At 55.4% G+C, this 19,669-nt stretch overlaps 1 protein-coding gene across 1 annotated transcript; it reads right to left on the bottom strand.

The window, feature by feature from the left end:
* Window positions 1-414: 414 nt before the first annotated feature.
* NCF4 (neutrophil cytosolic factor 4) lies at window positions 415-17,332 on the bottom strand. The gene is made up of 10 exons (XM_073213850.1): window positions 16,992-17,332; window positions 11,784-11,868; window positions 11,241-11,394; window positions 9,037-9,107; window positions 5,906-6,033; window positions 4,855-4,912; window positions 4,073-4,171; window positions 2,293-2,423; window positions 1,968-2,033; window positions 415-800 (listed from the first exon to the last, which is right to left on the bottom strand). Exons 1-10 carry the CDS (start codon window positions 17,021-17,023, stop codon window positions 605-607), a joined length of 1,020 nt encoding a protein of 339 aa, XP_073069951.1. The 5' UTR covers window positions 17,024-17,332; the 3' UTR covers window positions 415-604.
* Window positions 17,333-19,669: the final 2,337 nt, after the last annotated feature.

Raw genomic sequence — 19,669 nt, 5'->3', positions numbered from 1 at the left:
GTGGGGCCAGAGTCCTCGCCCCCTTCACACCCTACTTTCAGAGGAGACCACCAATGCCAAGACCCAGGCCTGCACACCCCTCCTCAGAGCAGCAGAAATAAGGGTAGGGAAGCCGCTGACTTCATCCCACAGAGGGCGTGGTGGAGGCGTGACCCCAGGGGCACCTGGGAGAGGACTGCTTCTGTGAGACGGGTGGCCAGTCCCGGGAAGGAGGCAATAGGGAGTGGACAGCAGGGACAGACGGTCACTGGGTTTCTCCCCACATGCAACGGAGCCGGGAACGGGATTAGAGGCCCCTACGTCTATTATATATTGAGGCCTCTCCATACATAAATGACCTCTATCTGACACCCATCAGGGGGTTTTTATTCCTCTCCTCTTTCCTCAAAAGATGCCATCTTCCCCAGCCTGGTCTTTTGAGATGAATCGGTTTATTTAATTCAGAGACCGAGTGCAGAGGCAGACAGAGGACAAGCCAAGCCCGGCGGGGGTCCGTCCGATCAGAACCAGGAGGTCTGTCCGCCCTCCCAGCCTTCCCTGGTCCTTCTCTCCTCTGAAGCTCTCGCCCAGGTGTCCCCTCACCGCCCCCAAGGACACCGTCAGCTCAGGGCACCGTGTTATAGACCCCGTAGTCATCCTTCTGGGTGATGTGCAGCTTCCAGGGAAAGAGGTGCTTCTGGGCGGGGAGCCCTCTGGCCTGCCTCACCATGAGTGCCACATCCTCGTTCGATAGCAGCCGAATCAGATCCCCCTCAGCATCCCGGTAATTCAGGGCGATGTCCTCCCTCTGAAACTCACGCCTGGGTGGGCAAGATGAGAATCAATGAAAGGTCTGGTGGCCTTAGGTAAGTGTGAGGCAGGAGAGGGGCAGAGGGAGTTTTAGGGCCAGGATCTAAGAATCAGGAGAGGTCAGGGCTTGGCACAGGTCCGGCCTCCCATTGCACAGGTAGAGAAATGGACTGCAAGTGAGAAGGGCCTTTCACAATAAGTTTGTGGTGCCACCTGAAATATCCTGTGTACAATGTGCCAAAGACTTAAGATTTGTCGTGTGGAAGAGAAGTAGGTTTGGCCGGCCCAGAGCAGCAAGAATAATGCCCCCTGAGAGATACCGGTGTGCAGCTGTGGAGAATTTTTTAAGAGTTGGAACTGTCTGATGTGGCATACAGGGAGAGGGGCATTCCTACACCTGGCTGGTGAAAGTAAAAAGCAGTGAAACCTTTCCATAGGTAATCTGACAAAATGGGTCAGATGACGAAAAGACTTGCAAACACCTTGATCCTCAAATCCTACTTCTAGAACCTCATCCTAAGGAAATAATTGGGTAGGTTACCAACTGCGAATTACAGCATTATTTACCATCATAAGAAAGTGGAAGATCAATGGCGAACAAAAGGGATGGCTATGTAATTACCATGCCCACAGAATGATACTGTGTAGCCATTAAAGTAATATTTACAGGGAAGAGGGTTCACTGAAGAAAGCTGAGTGTACCCCCGAATAATGAGAGCATTAAAAATATGAGGTGATTTCATTTCTTTATACCTTTCTGTGATTTTTCACATTCTTTCTTTAAAATAATGAATAGGAACTACTTTTACTGTCAGGAACATGCTGTTTCCATTCTGTAAAATAACTGTCTGTGAATAAACTGACTCTTCATTCAGGAGGTGGCAGTTCCCCGATGGTGGAGGGTCCAATCCAAGGTTTTTACCTAGAGAGGCTTCAGCCCTAGAGACTTCTGCGAACCCACACTCACACGCTGTGTGACCTCACGCAAGCGCCCTTACCTCTCTGCAGCCCCCACTCATCTCTAACACTGGGAGCGGTACCTACCCTGCAGGGCCAGGCTGTGGATAAAACAAGAAGGCAGAGTGGATGCAGAACACCCAGCACCTTATCGCAGAGCATTTCTCCCTCGGTTCCTTCTCCTGGGTACCCGCCCCCCACCCCCTGGCCCGGCCCCTCACCTCATGAGCTCCATCAGGTCTTTCAGTAACGGAGTGCTGCTGAGGTCTTCCTCCACCGCAATGTCCCTAAGGGGGCAACAGGCAGCAGTGAGGAGGCCCCAGGCTGGAAGGGGACAAGGAAGTGGGGCTGGTCAGGCCACGCAGGACCTTGACATCTTGTTGACGGGTTACGCGTATCTGAGGGTAGTGGGAAGCCACTGCAGGCTCTCAGGATGCGGGAGGGGAGATGTGCGATCTGAGCTGGGGCTTAGAGCCCAGAGCGCCATCGGGCGGTGGGAGTGGGGATGGGCAATGGGACAGGCCCGCCCCCCAGCAGGTCACCAACTTGGTGGTGCTGATGGTGTCCTCGTAGTAGTAACAACGCAGCCAGTTGGTGGGGTCTTCCTCCTCCGGGAAGTCCTTGAGGATCTTCACGAAGGACAGCGGGAAGATGCCCGTGGCTCCCCGGACAGTGCCCTGTGGAGGACAGAAGGGGCTGCCCTGATGCTGCAAAGGGCCTTGGGGCCCCTGGCCCCTGACAAGGGGACAAATGAGGCCTGGATCCCCTTCTGCTGTGGGGGGAGACAGTCACCAAGGTCATGGAGCTGTTCCTCCCAAGAAGATCTCTATTTCCATTTTAGAATTGGTCAGAATCTGAATTTCTCTGGAAGGCCGGCCTCCAGAGCACCAGCTATGTGGCAGGCCCTGGGCACTCAGCACAGGCGAAAGTCCTTGCCCTGCCTCACGGAGCTGCCGCTGCAGTGGGGGTGGCAGACAGTGCACAGGTACACACGCGAACCTCACACTGCGTCAGATGGTGGGAGGAGTTAAGGAGGGAGGTGGAACAGGGGAGGGCATGGGAGGGGTGGTTCTCATTCATTCATTCCGCAGGTACCACGGAGCACCAGCTGGACACCGAACAGCCAGCAGACTCCAGGCAGCCTAGGCTGCTTTCCTGAACTCCAGGCCGAGCCCCGCCACTGCCTGTGCTTTACCACATGTTCTCCTAACCTTCACAGCCCTAGGAAGACATATTATCTACATCCCATTTGACAAATGAATAAACTGAGGCTCACAGTTGCCCCTCACTGCTCCGCGGCCCTTCCTTTAACCTGAGGCCAGAAATTGGACAGCATACTGACACACAGAACTTTTCAGAGAACAGGAAGCCAGCAGAGATTTCCTGTTTCTGGAGAGTGACCCAGCGTCGCCCCTCAGGCGGCAGTCACAGCTGCTGGGTACCTGAGAAAGCATCTCCATCCCCTGAGGCATTATGAACCCACATTTGCCGCATACAGGGACAAAGCAGGGACCCAGACAGGCCCTGAACCTTCTAGGGGCCAAGCCCTGAGCAGCCATGCCTCGTCTAACCCTTCCAGGAACCCTGTGAAGAAACTGTCAGCATTATCTCATTTACAGAAAAGGAAACCACAGGGTTGAGCAAGTCTCCCAAAGTCACAAAGCTAGTTAAAAACAGAGCTAGGATGTGATGGTGGGCAGGCCAGCTCCACAGCCCAAGTGCTCAGACACTCTCTTTTCTTGCCACCTGGAAGGGAAGCACACTCGGTTACAGCCCTGCATGCTCCACTGGGGCTGATTCTGCCCACAGGAAAAATGTCTGCAGACACAACTGATTGTCACAGCCGCAGGGAGGCCACTGACATCTAGGGGCAGAGGCCCAGGGTGCTGCTGACCTATGTCAAGCACAGGACGGCCCCACAACCAAGAACTATCTGGCCCTGAATGTCAGTAGTGCCGTGGCTGAGAAACCCTATGATAGACCAAGACATTAAACTCAGTAGGTTAACTGACTTGCCCGAAGTGACCATTTGTTGAGTCAGAACCAAAGGCGAGGGTGGGCTCCAGAATCCTTTGCTTCAGCCACACGCCTGCCTCCCCCGTGGCAGCATTCCCTCAGGCTCCCCACCCACGTGCTCAGATCACAGGACTAGCCTAGAACGGCTTCTCTTCCTGACCCCTCCTCGTTTTCTGACCCCACCACCAGACATGAAACAACCTCTCCTACAACTTACCTCCAACTTACCTCCATCCTCACCTCCACCTTCACCTCCATCCCACCCCCATCCCACCTCCATCCTCACCTCCAACCTCACCCCTAACCTTACCTCCAGCCAGTCTTTATTGATCCGACTGAGAAGGATGATCACATCTCCAGCTTTGAAATTCAGCTCCAGTTTGCTGTTCCCAGTGAAGTCAAACAGGGCCTGGGGAGAAGAATGGAGTAAGGCAGGAGGGAGGAAACGCTCACGGAGTCCCTTCTGAAGTGCCTTACGTACTTCCGTATCCCATTTAACAGATAAAGAGACTGAGGCTCAGGGACGAGGATAACCTGAGGCCACGCCATTGATGGTGCAGAAGCTGGGATTAGAACCCAGGTCCTGGCTCCAGAATGGCTGTTCTTTCCAGACACAGTGGGATGAGTGCAGAGAGGGAGAAACCCAAATTCCTCAGAGGGAGTACCTTCCCCGGCCCCCCAGGTGTCCGTGTGGGCTCCAGTGCCCCCATAGCCCCAGGGCACTGACCAGCATGTGAGCTGCACCTTTCTACTGTATTCCTCGGGGAGTGTGAAACCCAGGAGGACAGGGCCTGGCCTAGTCTTCTCTGAGGCTTCAGTCCGCGGGGTGGGACTGGCCTGGAGACCAGGCAAGCTCGCCAAGTCACCAGGGGGCGGATTCATTCCTGCCTCTGTGCACTAGTCACATCCCCTCCTCTCAGCTGGGCTGGGGGTCCTCGGTGTCCGAGGTGGAGGCGGTGGGCTCTTTCTTCCTGAGGCACCCAGCCCCATCCTAGGCACCCAATGGGCACCCGGCAGGAGTGGCCTAGACACTGAAGCACAGAGCAAGGCTGCTGCCCAGAGGTGAGGCCAAGGGCCCGGTCCCGAAGGTACCTCTGCTCGTGGGGCTGCCATGCGGTCCAAGCCAGCTACGTGTGGGGACTCAGTCTTGCTGCGGAGAGAGAAGAGAGGCTTGTCAGCCCTCCTGGTCCCCTCAGGGCCCAGCTTCCTGCTTCGGTGCCCAGAGGAGACCCTCATCAGAGGCAGGAAGGGCCGGGGAGGGAGAGGACGTTAAAATGCAGCTACAATTGCTCCTCTTGGTCACCACACTCACCCCCCAGCACAGAGGGATTGTATCCCCCTCTGCGGGCCGGGAGCCGGGGCTCAGAGAGGCAGTGCAGAGGAGGCTATACATTTGTGTCACAGCTGTTCTTCCCTCTGCTCCCACACCTGACCTCTAACTCTTCAGCCCAGGAAACGGGCTTGGAGAGGGGCTGTGCTCTGCCGCAGGGCCCAGGCACCAGAGCCGCTTTGACATAAGGGCAGGAGGAAGGAGGGCACACGTGATGGGGTTGGGCTCAGGAGCGCGGTCCCTGGGGTTCTTAGCAACAGCCTTGCCTTCAGAAACCCAGCCCTATTTCAGTGGCTTGGACTTCCCAAGATTTTCCTGCTTAGGATGGGGCTGGAAGGGAGTGGGCTCTTTGGAATAAAGCATGGGCAGCAGTGTCCCCTTGCGGGCTGGCGTGATGCGCCAGGAGCCACAGCTGACCAAGGCATGAAAACCAGCTAGGGGCAACGGGTCCCCGGAGATGCTCCAGGGATGTTTGCAGATAGAGGGGCTCCTCCCTCCTCTCCCCACTCCCTGTTCTCCTGGCACCCGGAGCCCTCTGGCCACCCCTGGTGTTGGCACCAAGCTCTCCCCATCAGTGCCCCAGCCCCTGTGCTCGCACAGCAAAACACACCCACCTTCTGTCCCTCCAGGCCCTGCCCTTGATTTTCCAAGCTCATCCAACAAGCCAAACTATCCTGGGGTGTTCAGGATGGAGCTGATCTCTTACAAGGAAAAGAAGAGCCTCTGCAGCAGGGGCCTCCAGGACAGGGCACCTGGGCAGGAGGCAGCGGCCCAGGGCTCTGGCGGGTGGGAGCACAGGGCCCCCTCACTCACACTTTCCGGGTGCGCGGGCGGAGCCGGCGGAGCGCCTGGGGCACCTGCTCCGAGTCATAGGGCGACTGGTAGAAGAAGATCCGGACGTCCTCGTCCATCAGCACCCAGATGGGCAGGCCGAGGAGGCTCTGCGTTTGGGTGGGGAAGCAGGATTGGCGGGGTGGTCATCAGAGAAGTCTGAACATCTCAGCCCCATCCCCACACTGTCCCCCTCTATTAGTGTGTTCTCTGCCTGATAACAGAAACAAGATATATTTTTTAAATCTCAACAGACTGAAGGGAACATTTCACAGACTTTGCTCTTGGGTTCAAGGTCAGGAGGGGACCAGCTGGCTTGAGAATTGTTCATTTGGAAAATACCACAAGGTCTGCAGACATGCTAAGGACCATGACAACAGCTCACGTGACGTGCTGGTGACTGTGCCCAGTCACTGCGCAGAGGGCCATACTGTGTGACCTTGTTCCGTCTCACAACCACCTGGGAGTTAGGGTCAGAAGGGCCAGGGTGCCTGCCCAAGGCCACACAGCCTAGCCAGTGACAGCTGGGGCAACCAGAACTGCCACCCCGCCAAGGCCCATGGTCAAAATGAGACAATCATGGGCAAGGATTCCCTCAAATAACCCAAAATAACAACAGTTGGTTGTATTATGACCTGAAAAACACTTCCTGATACTTTATCTGCTATTGCACTTGGGGAAACTGAGGCTCAAAGAGGGAAAGCACCTGGCCCAGTTGGCAGAACTAGAAAGCGGTGGGTTCAGGACTCTCACCCGATCTGATTCTGGTTACATGCACCACGATGCAGCGACCTTGAGGCTGGGAGGCCACAGAGTACCCCGAAGTGGGCGGAGTCAGAGCCCCACACCTCCCACTGCATGAGTCCCCAGGAGCACTGTGTTCAGCTTGGGTGCTGGGGCTCCCGAGACACCACAACCCCCCTTGGAGAGCCTTACAGGGGCAGCTGGGTGGAGAGGGGCCAGGAACTCTATCCTAGAGGAACTGGGAAGGCAGAGCCTGGAAAAGACACGCTATCCTATGGGTAGGGCTGGGAGGCGCCCCGAGATGGGTTTAAGGGTGCAGACACTGAGCCAGGCTGTACTGGGGTCACATCCCAGCTCTGCCCCTCACCAGCTGGTGACCACGGGCAAACGTGCCCCTGTATGCTCATAATAAAATGGGCATGTTAATAATGCCTCTTTCATGGGATTGTGTAAGGGTTAAATAAGTGAATGTGTGCATGACACTTAGAATATCACCAGCATCCAGCAAGTGTCCCACCAGAGCTGGAACTGATGGTTGTCTGTTATTATAGCCGAGCACAGCGAGTAACAGCACAGCCCTGGGGTCACAGAGATGTGCATTCAATCCCATCCCTCCTACCCACCTGCTCTGTGACACTGAGTGTGTGACTCCACCTCTCTGTGCCTCCATTTCCTCATTTGTAAATAAGGATAATAGTACCTGACTCACAAAGGTTTTGAGGGAATTAACTAAGCCTACTCATTTATCCAACAAATGTGTATCAGGAGCCTCCTGGTGGCCAGTTGAAGCACTCCCCAGTCCCTGGTAAGGTTGTCATTCCCCAAGACTCATATTCTTCAGGAGGACAGAGTGGGGATGGGTGGGTGGAAGTTCCAGGAATCAGGTTTTGCTAATCCCTGTCCAACAGTGCGCATCAGCCTGGGTCAGGAGAGAGTAGTAGCGAGCTCCCCATCTCTGAACGTTTGAAGCCCAGGATGGGGTTGCCACAGCGGATTCCAGTACTGACTGGCCTCTGGGCTTCGAGGAGCCCAATCAGACACAGGTAGGCAAGGATGGGATCCTCCAGGCTGCTGGTTGCCAGGGCCAGTGTGGGATGAGGAGCCCTCCCTCCGCAGCCTCTTCTCCCTCCCAGGGTGAGCTCTCCTCTCCTAGCCTGGCCAGGAGGAGATCAGAGCCAGGAGCCACTGGAGGAGCCGGGGTCCCAGCGCCCCCTTGAGGGGAGATGCCCCAGTGCTGGAGCCCAGGGGCTTCCCACCCTACTCCTCTCTGCTCAGAGCCCAGGAATTCCTGCTGCCACCGGGGCAGGCTGGCCATCTCCTCCCTCCTCGAGGCCCCCCTGTGCTCCTCCTGCCCTCTCAGTCCACTGGAGTTAGGATCCCTCACATTCCGGAAGCAGTTCACAGTTTCCAAAGCACTTTCCTGTCCTCTTCTCAATAGCTCCCAGTGTCACTCCCCTAGCCTGAGAGCTGTGAGCAGGAGGCACCGCCCCGCTTCACAGGCGAGAGGACCAAGGTCCAGAGAGGATGAGCAGCTCACCCCCAGTCACCCGGACAGTCTGTGTCAGAGCGAAGACGGAAGACTCCTCGCTCGGTGCCCTGCACAGGAGAGCAGAGGAGGAGGGGGAGCTGTCCCTGCCTGCGAGGACACCTCTGGGCTATGAGGAGGGCTCCCCCCGTTTCCTCGGGCCCCCATCAGGCCATGGCTTTAGGCCTCTGGTGACGGGTGCTCACCACCCCATGAGGAACACTGTCCCTTACTTGCCCAGCTCTGACTGACGGCAGGCCCCTCCTGACCTGGTCTCTGCTCTTCAGACACTCTTTCCTCCATGCTCCCATCGCCGAGGGGTGCACACGGTTTACAGGCTGAGGAATGTTCAAGGGCAGCCAGCCAAGGCCCAGGACTGCAGCTACAAACCTGTGCTGGGCCCCGGCAAGGGGGCCTCTCTCCAGTTGGCACAAAGGCGCCGTGTGAGAGAGCTGTGCCCTGGCCCACCCGCCCCTGACTGACAGGCCCTGTTCTTCGTGACTTCATGAGCCAGCGGTCTGCCCTCCCACTGGCAGCGGGCGCCTCAGGGGCAGCCACTGGCATCTGTCCACCTCTGCAACAGCACACCCGGCACAGACAGTCCATCTGTCCATTCAAAGCGGGGCTCCTGCACCTGCTCCAGTGCTCATGCCTTACCTCCAGAACCCTGAGAACACATCCTTTTTCTCCCTTGAGGCCAGGCCTATAAGGACTGAAGATGGGCCCATGGGAGCAAGGAAAACCAACCCTGATTCCCAAAGCCGGGCCGAGGGTGGTTCCTGTCTCCTACCCCCAATTCCACAATACCCCGGGGCTCCAAGGGGCCAAGGTGGCCCTGCATTACCTTCATATAGGCGTTGAGGGCAGGGATCCGCATCTCCGCAATCTCCTGTTTCACACCCATGTAGACTTTGGCTGAGGAAACACAAGGAGCTCCCCTGGAGTCTGGCCCACGAGCCTGGTTCTGGGCTCGGAGCTGCCCACCAGGCCCAGAATCCCCCCACCAGCTCAGTGTCCCTCCACCCGAAGAGGCCGCTGTGGACCAGCCAGCAGCCAGCCTGCATCCTCTGACGTGCACTATGGCCTGCTGGCCGTGCGCACACACACACAATTCTCAGCTCTGAGAAAACAGGATCTTTCCTTTGCTCACAACAATGTCCCCATCCCCTGAGCATGGTTGTGCTCAACCCTGGTTGCACATTCAAGTCATGCAAGGAACATTTACAAATCTCACTGTGTAGGACTCACCCCAGCACGATTAAGTCACAATCTCTGGGGCTGGACTCAGGCATCAGGATTCTTTAAATCTCAAGGTACTTCCAATATGCCACCAAGATTAAGAACCATGGGTCTAGAATAATCCCCAAATCAATAAACATTTGCTGAGTAGATGAAAGAATCATTCCTAAAAAGCAAGGCTGAGTGTTTTGGGGAAAGCTGAGCAAAGATGAATGTCCTCTCCAGGCAGGAGCTGGGGTCAGCCACCCCGCCCGAGAGGCCCCACCAGAAGGCAACGTGAGAGCTGTCGGCTCCCTCTGCCCAGGAGACAGGCAGGAGCCGGGGTCAGGCAGGGGCAGGAGGGTGGCGGTGTAGGTCTGAGGTGGAGACAGACATATGGAAGTTTTTAGGAAGAAAGAGGCATTTAAAGTCACTGGCCCTGGTCAGATTTCAGGGCGGCAGGAGTTGGGAGAAGACAGGGCCGAGAATGCCCACCTTCTGGGGAGCAGCTGAGGAGGAGCTTCTGTAAGGAGAAGCCGGGGAGCAGCCAGGGAGGGGTGGGGGAGCTGGGAGACACTGGAGACACAGAAGGTTGGACAAGCTTCCTGGAGGAAGAAGCGGGACAAGATGTGCCCACAGAAGCCAGCACTGACAGGTCACCAGCCACCGTCCTGAGGGGAATTCAGTGGGGCAGTAAGAGCCCAACCAGGCTAGTGGGCTGAGCAGATGGCCGATGAGAAGCTGATCTCCTGATGAGAAGGCAGTGAAGATTTATTGTAAAAGGAAGAAAAGGAGGCCTCTGAGGGCTCTTGGGGCTCAAGGAGGCTTGTCCCTGAGTGCCTGCTCAGGGACCACATGTATGTGAAGATGGAAGAGAACAGCGGAGCCTAAGGAGAAGTTGGCAGAGTCAGTAAACACAGGAGAAGGTGAGCGACTAGCAACGGTGGGACAAGCTGTCACAGGAAAGCCTCGAAAGAGAGGAGCTGGAGAGAGAGCCTGGCAGAGAGGCCAGCTTAGACAGAGCAGGAGAGACCCCTCTCCTGCCGCCCAGGGTGGGGCAAGGGGCAGGAGCAAGTGGAACCAGCTCCAAAGGAGGAAAAAGATGCCAGGAGCCCCTGGGGGACAGCCTTAGTTGCCTGGGGGGCTGGAGGAACCATGGCAGAAACAGAAAGCAAGAGTGAGCTGAAGTGGGGTTCAGAGCTGGAAGAAGGAAAGGTCAGGAGGGGTTTGGGCAGGGATGCTCATCTGCAGCCTGCAGGGCACAGAGGACATCCCATGTACCCCACACCCCACGCAGCTGGGGTTTTCTCCTGCAGGGCTCAAGCAGGCAGGTGCTGAGAAGCCAGAGTCTGGCGCCCATTCATGGTGCGTGTCAGGACCGAGCTGGGGTGGCAGGTCTGGTACAATAGCTGAGGGGACAGTCCTGAAGCAGAAACATGAGGCTCAGAGTGCCCCAGAAGACGCAGAGGGAGCACACTAGAGGGGCAGTGTGTGTTCACGGACGGAGCGAAGGGCAGTCCCATTTCCAGGAGGAGAGGCTGGTGCTGACATGCTCCAAACCGTGGCCTTTGTGGTGGATGGCTGAAGCAGGGTAGACATAAAGGCCACTAGAGCACAAAAGGTCAAGGGCTATGAGGCCAGGGACCTGGAGGTGGCAGCCATGACTGCCAAGAGGGGGACCATGGACTGAAGGAATGGCTTCCACAGGAGCTAAAATGGAATAACCAAGCAGTGTCAGCGGAGCCAGCAGGAGAGGCCGATGGGTGGCCCTCTGTCCTGGGGTGGGACCCAGCTCCACAGGTAGCAGGGCTGCAGAACCTGCCTGCCTACCTGGGAGGGTGGGCAGGCTGCAGGTGAAGGGGCTGGTCTTGTTGTCCTGCCCAAAGCGCTCCTCCAGCTTGCTCTGCAGGGCATAGAACTGGCGGTAGCGACGGTAGATGAGATACTTGGATCCCCCTTTCGTCTTCACCTCAATAACAAAAACCTAGGGAGAACAGAGGCCAGGAGGTAGGACCTCAGAGGCCAGAGCAGAAGAGTACGGGGTTCAGAGGCCCTGGGGTTAGATTTCCACCTTGGTGTTACACCTGGGGCCAGATACTTCTTTGTTTTGGGGGCCGTCCTGGGTACTGGAGGGTGTTAGACAGCACTCCTGGACTCTACCCACTAGTGCTAGCCCCCTGCCCCAAGTAAAAACATCTCATGATATTTATTGTCAAACATTTTCTGGGGGATGGACTTGGCCTGTTGAGAACCACTGGGACAGAAGTTAAGAGATGAGGGATTGAAGTTTCAGAGATCAGAAGGCAAAGGTTCAGAGGTCAAGTGGGTGGGGTTTCAGAGGTCAGAGGGTAAAGGCCTAGGGGTCTCTCTTACAAAGTAGCTGGTGAAGCCTCTTTTCTCCTCGATGTCAGCGATGTTGGCTGAGATGGCAATGTCATCTGGAAGCTGTTCAAAGTCGCTGAGGGAGGTGGGAGAAAAGAAATCCTGGTTGTTATCAATCTGAAGTGTTCAGTGGGCCCACTGGGCATGAGGCTGTATGGAAAATGAACCAAGTGGGTGTCCAGCATTCCTCATTTAACACCCCTTCCTGTGCCAGGCCAAGGCACAGACCCTACCTTGAGAGTGCAAGCACTTGGAAATGGGACCATACAGCAACTGCCACATACTAGTCTACATGGCCTTGTGATTGCATTATTCACCTGGAACAGTGGATCAAGCACCTGCTCTATATCACACCCTGTTCCAAACCCTGGGCCAAGGGGTAAACAAAGTCAATACATCTCACAGAGAGAATGGCTAATTATGGCCAGGTTGGGGAAATCCTCATAGAGGACGTGGCATTTGAGCCAGTCTAGAAGGTCAACTAGGAACCCCCGAGGCAGGGCACAGGGGGAGGGCCTTCCGGGCAGGGGGAACAGCACTGCTAAGGTTCCAAGGCCTCAGGAGTGGGCTCAGGTCTAGTGTGGCTGGAGTCTGGTGAGATCAGAGACTGAACAGGCAGGTGAGGCCAGGCTGAGGAGAGGCTCCAGAGCTGAGCTAAGGAACCTCTTCAGGCAACAGGGAGCCTTGCAAATCTTCAGGACAGAATAAAACCAAACACAATGGGAAGCCAGTGTTAGGAGGCCAACTCAGGCAGCTGTGTAGAGAGTAAAAGGAAGGCAGACACTGAAGGGACAGAGGACCCCTGGGAGGCCCTGAAGTGGACCCACTAGAGATGTGGGCCTGAGCCAGACAGTGGGAACAGAAGGAAAGGACAGACACAAGGGATACCACAGTTGGTTTGTGTGTCCCCTGCGTCTTCCTGCTAATCAAGCTCCAATTGTTTTCAGGGTGGCACAGTGCCTAACCCCAAGGTTATGATTGGTCTGAGCCAAACATAATGATCGCTTTACTGCTTCCCAGCCTCCCTTGCAGCTAGGAGCAGCCATGTGACCAGTTCTGGCCAATGAGACATAAGAGGAAATCTTGGGGAGTATTTGCTTTTCTGAGCCAGAGGGATGGATAAGGCCTCCCCTTCTCCCTTCCACCTGCCTTGAAAGCAGGTGTGACATCTCAACCTGCAGCAGCTATTCTGGACCCATGAGGCAAAAACATGGGGAAGACCAAAGGAATCTCTGGGATGCTGCTCCTAAAGTCACTGAGTGCAGAACCAGCTAAGCCCACCTCTAGACTTCTTGTTATGTGAGGAAAAAAAGCCCTGTTTGTTTAAGCCACTATCAGGTCCTCTGTTCCCTGCAGCCTGATGAATTTCCAACGGACACATGACCAGTTTACAAATCATCCCTAGTTCTGACCAGCAGGGCTTGGGGACTGTTTGGATGTGGCAGTGAAGAAAGGGTGGTGTCAAATGTGACACCCACGTCACCCATATTCCGACCACAATGAGTGAGAGGGCAGCAGGGCTGCTGGAGTGTTTCGGGCATGCTAATCTGAGGCCTCTTGAGCCCCCAGGTGGGGGTCTAGCAAGAGCTGGTGTGTGGCTCCAGAGCTCAACAGGGGTTCTCGGCTGGGGTGGAAGCATAAGAACCATCTGCCTGTGACTTGGGTAAAAATCCCCAGAGCAGAGCAATCGATTGAGTAGAGGAGGGGCCTCAGAGGGACAGGAGGAAGAAGAGAAAACGGTCAAGGAGAAGGACAAGAGTCACCAGTCCAGCCTCTTGCAGACAGTTGAGGAAACAAGAAGTAATCGTGACTCTACTGTTGTAACAATTGAGAGATGGGGGCCGGTGCGGGACGGAGGGGCCCGGGGCTGCCCCATCCAGGCCTCAGAGCTGGCCAGGGCCTCCAGAGAAATCACCCCGTCCCAGCCCCTGCTGCTCCCCATGGGACCTAGGTTGTGGGGGACTTTGGGCTGCCTCAGGATACTGGAGGCTGCCACGGGGTGGTGACTCAGGGTGGCAGTGAGCTGGCAGAAGAAATCCCCAACAGGCCCAGAGCAACCTGATGGCCACTGGCAACCTCCCCACTCACTTTCCACATATATGGTGACACTTTGGGAGAAGCTTCCTCCTTCACTTTCTCCACTGAGGCTGGCATTTCATGGGTATTTCATCTGCAGGATGGTGGGGGTGGGGCAGGAAGGAAGTGGAGAGGTGGAAACACCCTTACATAAGAGAACTGGGCAGGGCAGGGCAGGGCAGGTAATAGTAACTAGTTTTCTATTTCTGTTTCTTCAGTGTGCGCTATGTACCAGCCACTCTTGTAAGACAGTGTCACTTTTGTACAGATAAGGAAACTGAGGCACAGAGAGGTTAACAAACTTGCCCAGGGAAGTTGAGAAGCTGGGACTTGAGCCTAAGCAGTTTAGCTCCAGAATTTTGTTCCCAAATAGGCTGCATTACCCCCAGTAAGAAGCTCCCAACAGCTTGCTGCATGAATTTAGATAAATCCCAGTCTCTCCCTGAGAGGAAACTGAATAATAATACAGCAGACCCATATTAGCACAGTAGCTCAAGCACTGTTTGAAGCACATTAGGACATGGCCTCTGCCGTCCTGGGTCTTCTGGCTGAATGGAGGAGTTGGACACTAAAATCATTACATTATTTCAGTGGTCACAGATGCTGTGGAGGAAAAGCACATGGTGTTTTGAGCTACAACAGGAGCCTGCCCATTACTGTATTCCCTCAAAGAATCAGTAACGGCAAGAGGGCTTGACAAACAGACACATCTAAGATGGGGGCTAGGTCTGTCAGAGGAAAAAATGGGGTGCATGCATGATGGCGGCAAGGCTCGCACCAACTGACTGTGGTCAGGGAGGGCATCCCAGAAGAAGTGGGGCTGGGTCAGCAGGCGAAGCAGAAAGGAGGAATCGGCCCCAGGAGGCCAGGCAGCAAGCAGGAAGGCCCCAGCCATGCAAGAAGGGCAAGTGCAGGAACCGTGGGAGGTGGGGGTGAGTGCAGCAGGGACACAGAGCGAGAGGCAGAAAGTAAGGAGAGGCAAGCCAGGAGACCGGCAGGCCTGCTCACCAAGGGCCCTTGTGCCTTGCCTTGGGGCGTGCAAGGGGCAAGGGGCTCTGCCAGGGGTTATAAGCGAGCAGAAGGGCACAGGTGAAGATGAAAACCCAGATCCTGCCCTGCCGTTGCTGGCAGGGCACCTTGGGATGACTCCACTCTGCACTCTGTGAAACGAGGGCCATGGAAGTCTGCACATGCCTGGAGGGTCAGGAGGCCCCACCTGCCATAAGCACAGCCTGGGAATCCCCACGAGAGCGGAGCCCCGGCTCCCGGCTGCATCCCCAGTGCCCGGAACAGCTCCAGGCGCAGAGCAGGTGCTCACCACAGGTCGGTTCCTACATTTATGAGTTTGCAGGTCCTCTGGTGGGCAGTGTGGGAATGGCCTGACTGCCTGTTGGGGGCTGCACCGGGCCAGGAAGCTGCCCCACCTGGGCGGGGGTGCAGGAAACCCCACAGGAAGTCCCCTTGTACAGCCACTCCCCTGGAGACCTCAGCCAGAGCCTGTCAGAGCTGACGTCAGTCTAGGGCCCTCATGTGTGTTGGACCCAAACTCACTGCCTCCACAGCCATCCTTCCCATCTCCTAATGGCCTGGGTCTTAGAAAGCCCTGCTGTGGGACGCCTGCTGCCCTCCCGTGCATCCTCGGCTTGGGCGTAAGGCAGAACACATCGAGGGCCCATCAGGGGCAGGGAGGCTGAATGGCCGCAGACCCCGCTCTATGGCCCCATGGAGGGGTGGAAGAGGGCGGCCTTTCCTCTTCTGTTGGGCAAGGGTGGCTGAAGAGGACAGGGAGTGGGAGGAGGGAGCACACCACCCGGCGGGCTGGGTTTCCGTGTCCTCTCCTTTGACCCATGCACCCTAAGAACAAGAAGAGCCACCAGCCTCAAGCAGGAGCTGCTTCCGTGTGCCAGGTCCAGTCTCCAGCGAGAACTCGAGGGCAGAGGGGCCGGAGCCTGCAGAGACAGCCCCGCCCCAGCCCCCAGCCCCACCCTCTGGCTCACCCAGGCCGGTCTTGATCTGCCCTCAGGCATTTGCTTCTGCGGCCCCACCCCCACTGCAGGCACCGACAAGTCTTCATTCTGACATTCAACCCCACTTCCATTTCTAGCCCCAGATGCCACCATGGGCCCTTTGATACCCATTTCAGCCCAAACCAGCCTGACCCATCTCCTACGACCCTCTGAGACACCTCTACATGGTTAATATGCTCTTTCTCTGGTGTCACCTGCTGCTCTAATCCAGGAGGGCTGGAGCCAAGCCCTGTGTTCTCAAGACCCCCCCATGGCTCAGAGCACAGTCCTGGCTTGCTGAGAGATGAGGGCAGGCCCTGGCAGGGCTGTGCGCCAGGCCCTGGCCACTCATTCCACGTGGCCCCTATTAAGTATTATATCCCCCCTGGGCCTGTCTTCTCGTCTATACAATGACAGGATCAGACTAGAAGGATCTAAAGACATTTTCCAGCTCTAAGGTTCATTCATTCATTCATTCAGCATCATTTACTGAGCCCTTATCTGTACTGGCTTTGTTCCACATCCTAGGGATACAGCAGTGGCCCAAGGAGCAAGTACCCTCATGGGGGAGCCAGGGACAAAGAAGCAGGTAGGTATAGAATCTTCTGCTAGTGATACAAGGACCATGACAGAAGAACAAATGGCAAGGGGTCAGAGAGCAATGAGCAGGCTGTCAGGAAAGGCTTTTTGGAGGAGGTGACATTTGAGCCAGGACCTAGATAAAGAAGAGGAACAAACCAGATTCTGTGATTCTGTTTGAACAGAAAATGAAAAGCTATTACTGACCACAGCATGGAGTGGAGAACCCAGCTTAGGCTCAGGACACCTGAGTTCCCATCCCAACTCTGCCGCCCACTCCTCTGTGACCCTGGGAAAGTCACTTCCCCTCTCTGACCCTCAGTGCCTTCATCTGTGCCTGAGACAGGTGAGTGGCAACTGGAAGCTTCCTTGAAACAGTCCCAAGAGTCTGCATTTCCGAGCATTCAGGTTCTGACTCAGCTCCAGCCTCTTAACTTTTGAAGTTGATAAGGAGCCGCAGCACGGCTGGCTTCCAGCCCACAGGGCCTTCCAGGAACAGTGAGGAAGCCGCGGGACAGGGCAGTGCCCCTGAACTCACCTCTCAGCCCGCAGCTGCTGGGCCGCGGCCATGGCTGTTAGCGGTCCAGGGAGTGGGTGGCGGGGGGCCTCACCCAGCCAGGCCCAGGCCGAGGTAGGCTCTCCCTCACCTCCAGCCACCCTGTTTCTCGGCTGTGGGCCCAGGAGTCCCCAGAAGCCGCCTTTGGGGAAGGCCCCAGCCCCGCTTCTCTCGGCCTAGTAAGTCTCCTCCTCCCGGCTCTCTGGGTCTAGTCTGTGGCCGGCACTTCCTCTTCCCCACCTCCCAGTTGCGCTGCAATTAGCGAAGTGCTCACTCTAGGATGCTGGGTTTGCAGGAATCTGCTGACTTGGGGTCCTGAGGACTTCCTCGAAGCCAGTTCTTAGTGTCAGGCCTCAGCTGGGCAGCAGAGCCCCACTCCATTAGAGATGGGGTCCCAGTACTTGCTCAGCCACCAAGAGGCCTTTCACCTTGCCAAGTCACTTTTCACCCTCTGACTCATCCAATCCAATCCACGTACTCTCACTGTCAAGCCTTTGCCCAGGCTATTCCCTAGGCCTGAAGTGGGAGCCTCAGGCTTGCCTTCCATCCCTCAGCTCAAAAGCCACCTCCTCCAGGAAGCCTCCCTGGTTTCCTCAACAGAGTTAGTGCTCACAGGTACCTCTGTTGTATTAGAGTGTGAAGGTGGTTAATGCTTCTGTCTTCCTTCCCCTAGGGCTTGGGGTTATACTATCCTCATCCGTACATCCCTGGGCCTACATTGGCCTGGCATAGCCAATCCCCCCAATAGGACTGCCAATCAGAGTAAGCTTCATGTTGCACACTGACCACACTGTTCCCTGCATACACTCTGTAACCATTGCACCCCGCACCCAGGAGAAAGCCCAGATTCCTAGCCCTGCCTCCCTCCAAAGCTCTGAAGTCCCTGCTGGCATTCCCAGACCCCTCCCCAGGCTCTGTCGTTCCCACACTGGCCTCCATTGCATTGCTAGAATGTACTAAGATGACTGTCCCTCAGGACCATCATGTATGCTGTTCTGCTGCCAGAATGCTCTTCCCTGCCTCCTATAGGGCTCAGCTTGGAAGTCACCTCCATAGCAAGGCCTCCCTGACCCCTCATCCTAAATTAACCCCTCACTATGATATTTTCTCCTAGATCCCTCCACTTTTACTTCAGAGCATTTGAAACTATTGTAATTCACATTTGTTTGTGTTTTTATATGTCTAGCGACTGCCTTCCTGGCTAGCACAGCGCCTAGCACATTGCAGGTGCTCAGCCAGCGTTCAGGGAATGACTGGAATGCTTCTAGGTGGTTCTGTGGCTGCTCTAGCATGTATGGCTATTGGATTCTGAAGGGAGCTCTCCGAACGAAGTCCACAGCCACGCCCAGTGACCCCAGTCACAGACACACTCACCCACTCACATTCACAGTCATTCACTCATATGCTGCACATGAGCAGAAAGAAAAGCAGCAATGTTTTTCATGTGAAACCTTCATTAAGAGTATTTATCAATGATACCTTAAAAAAAAATGGAAAGCACTTAAAAAAAAAGGTAAAAACCATGTTAGCTCTCAGGCTGTACAAAGACAGCATGTGTGGGGAGCATAGTTGGTCAGTGGGGTACCAATTATAATAAATATTTGTTTGACACTTAAAAAAAAAAGAAAGGCAACAGAGAAGAGATAGATAAGGAATTTCTCAGCCATGGGTCTGGGGTCACTGCAGGAATTAATACTCTCTAGGCCATGAGTGGAATGAGGGGTATGTACACCAAACCAGAGCCTCAAGCCTGAAACATGCCCTGAGTGGGGCCCAAATCTAAGCTACCCACACCGTGTAGAAATCCCAAGCTAAGGCATTCCATGAAAACAGGGCAGAGTCCAGGAGCCTGCAGGGGCTGCAATGCCGCCGTGTGAGCAAATTGGAACCAACATTCCAAATTATGTAAAGAATACCTATGCCATGAAAGACAGCTTATAGACTCAGCAATCTGAAGGAGTCACACGTGCAGAAGTAGGAATAAAACAAACGACAACTGGCCCAGTCACTAGTGTCTCAGGGTGCCGCCTGGTCCAGAGGATGACACAGTGAAATGTTGTATCTATATGACGGCATGCAGTGTGTACCGTAGTGACATCATGAGAGGTTATATTTAGAGGCTGGAATCTAGGTGGGCCCATAATGAGCATAAACATGAATACATTTATAACACATGGACTTGGGCAAGCTGGTATGTTATTTCTGACCCTTCCTTCACTCATCTGAAATGAAATGGAGTCATAGTAAGAATTCATGAGAGAAATGTATGAAAAGTGCCTGGATTCATGGGAATACTCTTGGGCATAATTTTCAGTGTGTGTGTGCTTTGGTTAGGACAAGCCCTCAAGTTCACTTTCTTAGGTCTCTCGAGGTCTTGCCTTCCAAACCCCTGTCCCCTCGACGCCCAAGAGGCCTTGTGTGACCTTGACTCAGCCACTGGGAAGCCACCTCTGCAGGGGCTGAGGAGAATGAGGTTGTCCAGGGAAGGGACCAGGACCTGTGGGGGCCAGCTCTTTCCCTCCCCTGCCCCTTCTCTCCCTGTCTTCTGTCCCTGCCCATGGTTTTGCTGAATATGGGTATTTCTCTGGCTCTGCATACACAGAACGCTGGTGCTAATTTTATGCCCAAGCTCTGATACAGTGTAATTTGAGGCCAGACAC

Source organism: Manis javanica, chromosome 10, assembly GCF_040802235.1.
Source record: "Manis javanica isolate MJ-LG chromosome 10, MJ_LKY, whole genome shotgun sequence".
NCBI lineage: Eukaryota > Metazoa > Chordata > Mammalia > Pholidota > Manidae > Manis > Manis javanica.
This window is presented reverse-complemented; position numbering and strand designations above follow the sequence as displayed.

Bases quoted from the DNA above. Each gene is read 5' to 3' on its own strand.
- NCF4 (XM_073213850.1), bottom strand. From the start codon at position 17,023: ATGGCCGCGGCCCAGCAGCTGCGGGCTGAGAG. The intron at 2,424-4,072 runs GTAAGGTTAGGG...TGTCCTCCACAG, and splicing joins TCAATAAAGACTGGCTGGAG to GGCACTGTCCGGGGAGCCAC. The intron at 801-1,967 runs GTGAGGGGCCGG...TTGCCCACCCAG, and splicing joins GACCTGATGGAGCTCATGAG to GCGTGAGTTTCAGAGGGAGG.